General features: G+C 39.0%; 1 protein-coding gene across 1 annotated transcript in view; it reads left to right on the plus strand.

Annotated features, from left to right (window-relative positions):
- The first annotated feature begins 206 nt into the window (after window positions 1–206).
- The window catches only part of msna (moesin a), a 22,653-nt gene continuing 19,386 nt past the window's right edge, over window positions 207–3,473 (plus strand). The window contains exon 1 of the mRNA XM_027170786.2: window positions 207–535. Within this exon, the coding sequence (XP_027026587.1) occupies window positions 524–535 (12 nt within the window). The 5' untranslated portion in view covers window positions 207–523. The remainder of the gene's footprint in view (window positions 536–3,473) is intronic.

The raw sequence follows: 3,473 nt of genomic DNA on the forward strand, positions 1-3,473 counted from the left end.
CAGAGAGAGCGGGAGAGAGAGGGGGGAGACACAGACAGTGAGAGAGAGAGAGAGAGAGAGAGAGAGAGAGAGAGAGAGAGAGAGAGAGAGGGACGGGGGGGAGACACAGACAGAGAGAGAGGGAGAGAGAGGGGGGAGACACAGACAGTGAGAGAGAGAGAGAGAGAGAGAGAGAGAGAGAGAGAGAGAGAGAGAGACTGCTGGGTGTGGTTTATAAAGTGAATTGCCGTTAGCCGGAAAAAGCGCCTCTCTCACACACACTCTCACACACACACACACACACACCACAGCGCTGAAACACACTCTGTGCTGCTGAAAAGGAGACGAGAGGAAAAAGGCAGAAGAGGAAAAAAAAAGCAGAAAAAGGGAGAAAATCGAAAGTTTGCGTCTGAAACCGCAGGAGAGAAACTCAGCCTTCACCACTGGATGGGAGAAGTTTTTATGAGCGGATTGGTGACGTCACGTTGTGTTAAAGAAAGGTTTTATTATTAAATAAAAAGGAAAGAAAGGAAGAGGACCAAACATGCCGAAAACTGTAAGTGTGAACACGACCTATTGTCTTACATCCTCGGTTTATACTGAAAAATAATGACATCTGAGACAGTCATTATTAAACCTGAGAATAATGTGGTTTATGTGCATTATTTAACTCGTATGATAATAATGCATAATGTGATCCCTGTGTATAAAGAGCTGATGAAACTTGTTGCATGAGGATTCATAAGACATTATTTTACACTTTAAACACAAATATAAGCTTTTATTAACAATAGGAACCGAGTTAATGTTGTATTATTGAGTCAATCTGTATGGAAATCATCATGAGCTATAAATAGTGTCCTGTCGTGTCCTTTCCCCTGGTTTATAAACCGTCAGTGAAGCTTAATGACCGAATTATCTGTTAACTTTCAGCCAATTCCCTTCTCTATTGTGTTCGTCTGTTTATCGATCATTAAAATATCGCGATAACAACACGGTATTTCTCCATTCACTACGTTTATATAAAACTCACGGCCACTTTTTATCAGCTCCAATGTACATATTTGTGGCAGAATGTTATCGTTGTGAACATTTCATCGTTTTAAAGAGTAAATTTGGGCTTATAAAGGTTTTATTTGCCTCCGTTAGTGAACACAATCTCAGTTGCAGCTAAAAAATTACCTCAGTGTAGCATTTGTGCTAATTCTTATAAAAGCGTTCTCCTATCAACGATTAACACAATTCTTCGGTCTTTTATGAAAATAAAATCACTAAATCTGAAGCAGAATAGTTTGGTGTGTAATTAGAAAGTGTTTGTTTTCGCTTCTGCACAAACCCCAGTGGTTTTTTAATGCTGTTTAATTGCAGCATCCGGCTCTATTGTGATGTTTGGCGCAGATAGGAACCGTTACTCGGTGACCAGGGTTGCCAGATTGGGGGAACCGATTGGCGGCGGATTTTTTGGGTTGCCAAATCAGGAGGCTACTTTTTTAAAATGAAATGTCGGAGTGCAGTTTGGTGACTCAACTTGGAGAACTTTGTCGTTATTTGTGAACTTTCGTAGATTTACATTATTAACTGAGTCATTTGGTGACTGAATGAAGCAGATTTTAAGCAATTCAGGCCAGAAAAGTAATAAGAAATGGACGCAATTTAATCCACGTCATTAGTAGAGAAATAAACACGTTTCACCTCGAAATAAAACGTTTTCACTTTATTTAACACAAAAATCTTCAGCTTTTGTTAAAGACAAAACTTAAAAAAGTTCCACTGACCAAAGTACTGTAACAGATCCAAACTATCTAGTTTAAAAAGATCTTTTTCCATCCGATACCGTGGCAGCTTTTCTGTCACAAAGTCAGTGAACCTGCTCACTATAGAGGTGTGAAAAGAAAGTCAGTGAACCTGCTCACTATAGAGGTGTGAAAAGAAAGTCAGTGAACCTGCTCACTATAGAGGTGTGAAAAGAAAGTCAGTGAACCTGCTCACTATAGTGTGAAAAGAAAGTCAGTGAATCTGCTCGCTATAGAGGTGTGAAAAGAAAGTCAGTGAACCTGCTCACTATAGAGGTGTGAAAAGAAAGTCAGTAAACCTGCTCACTATAGAGGTGTGAAAAGAAAGTCAGTGAATCTGCTCACTATAGTGGTGTGAAAAGAAAGTCAGTGAACCTGCTCACTATAGAGGTGTGAAAAGAAAGTCAGTGAACCGTCTCGCTATAGAGGCGTGAAAAGAAAGTCAGTGAATCTGCTCACTATAATGGTGTGAAAAGAAAGTCAGTGAACCTTCTCGCTATAGAGGCGTGAAAAGAAAGTCAGTGAATCTGCTCACTATAATGGTGTGAAAAGAAAGTCAGTGAATCTGCTCACTATAATGGTGTGAAAAGAAAGTCAGTGAACCTGCTCACTATAGAGGTGTGAAAAGAAAGTCAGTGAATCTGCTCACTATAATGGTGTGAAAAGAAAGTCAGTGACTCTGCTCACTAAAGATGTGTGAAAAGAAAGTCAGTGAATCTGCTCACTATAGAGGTGTGAAAAGAAAGTCAGTGAATCTGCTCACTATAGTGGTGTGAAAAGAAAGTCAGTGAATCTGCTCACTATAGTGGTGTGAAATCAAGACTCTTTGTACCTTATTTAAGGTCTTCTCTGATTAGTGACAACATTGTTGATTAAATTTTTAAATCTGATCGCATGACAACGTGTTTGTTCTCGCGTTAAGAACAAAGCTGATGATTAGAAGTGTGTATGAGGGTAAAAAGTTACAGACGTGGGCATGTTTTAGTCCACTTTAGTCCTTAGATATGAAGAATTACAGTTACTTTATCTTGACAGATACAGCATTGTCAAACACCCTTATACAGAGCAACTTTATTTATCTATCTATCTATCTATCTATCTATCTATCTATCTATCTATCTATCTATCTATCTATCTATCTATCTATCTATCTATCTATCTATCTATCTATCTATCTAATTATTTATTTATTTACAACTGAGCATAAAGGGCCTTGATCAGGGGCCCAGAGGTGGCAGCTTGATGGACCTGGGATTCGAAATCACAACCTTCCAGTTGGTAGTCTAACACCTTCATAACCCGGTTATCTCATCCCTTAGTGACGTGACATACGGCTAAGTATGGTGACCCATACTTATACCCTTAGTCCTTAGTCCTTGCTCTCTGTCAGCTTTATGCTCGGTTAGATATGTTTATACTTTGTGAAAACGCCCCAGCTCTGGGTGTGAGATCATATCAAAAGGAACATACGTGCAGAAGTAAAAGCGCTCTGATGGTATTTGGGAAGCTTTTTGACCTGGTTTGAATCTTCAGATTTCACACACTTTCAGCACATTTCAAATCTCTCACTTCTCCATTTTACTGTATTAGAGCATGAAACATTACAGATCAGGGATTTATAACCTGCTTATTACACTTTAGTTAAAGTTTCTATCCATCCAGTGGTGTGTCTTCATTGGTTATATAACAGGACTTTACGTT

The sequence above is a fragment of the Tachysurus fulvidraco genome, chromosome 26 (genome assembly GCF_022655615.1).
Source record: "Tachysurus fulvidraco isolate hzauxx_2018 chromosome 26, HZAU_PFXX_2.0, whole genome shotgun sequence".
In the NCBI taxonomy this organism is placed as follows: domain Eukaryota; kingdom Metazoa; phylum Chordata; class Actinopteri; order Siluriformes; family Bagridae; genus Tachysurus; species Tachysurus fulvidraco.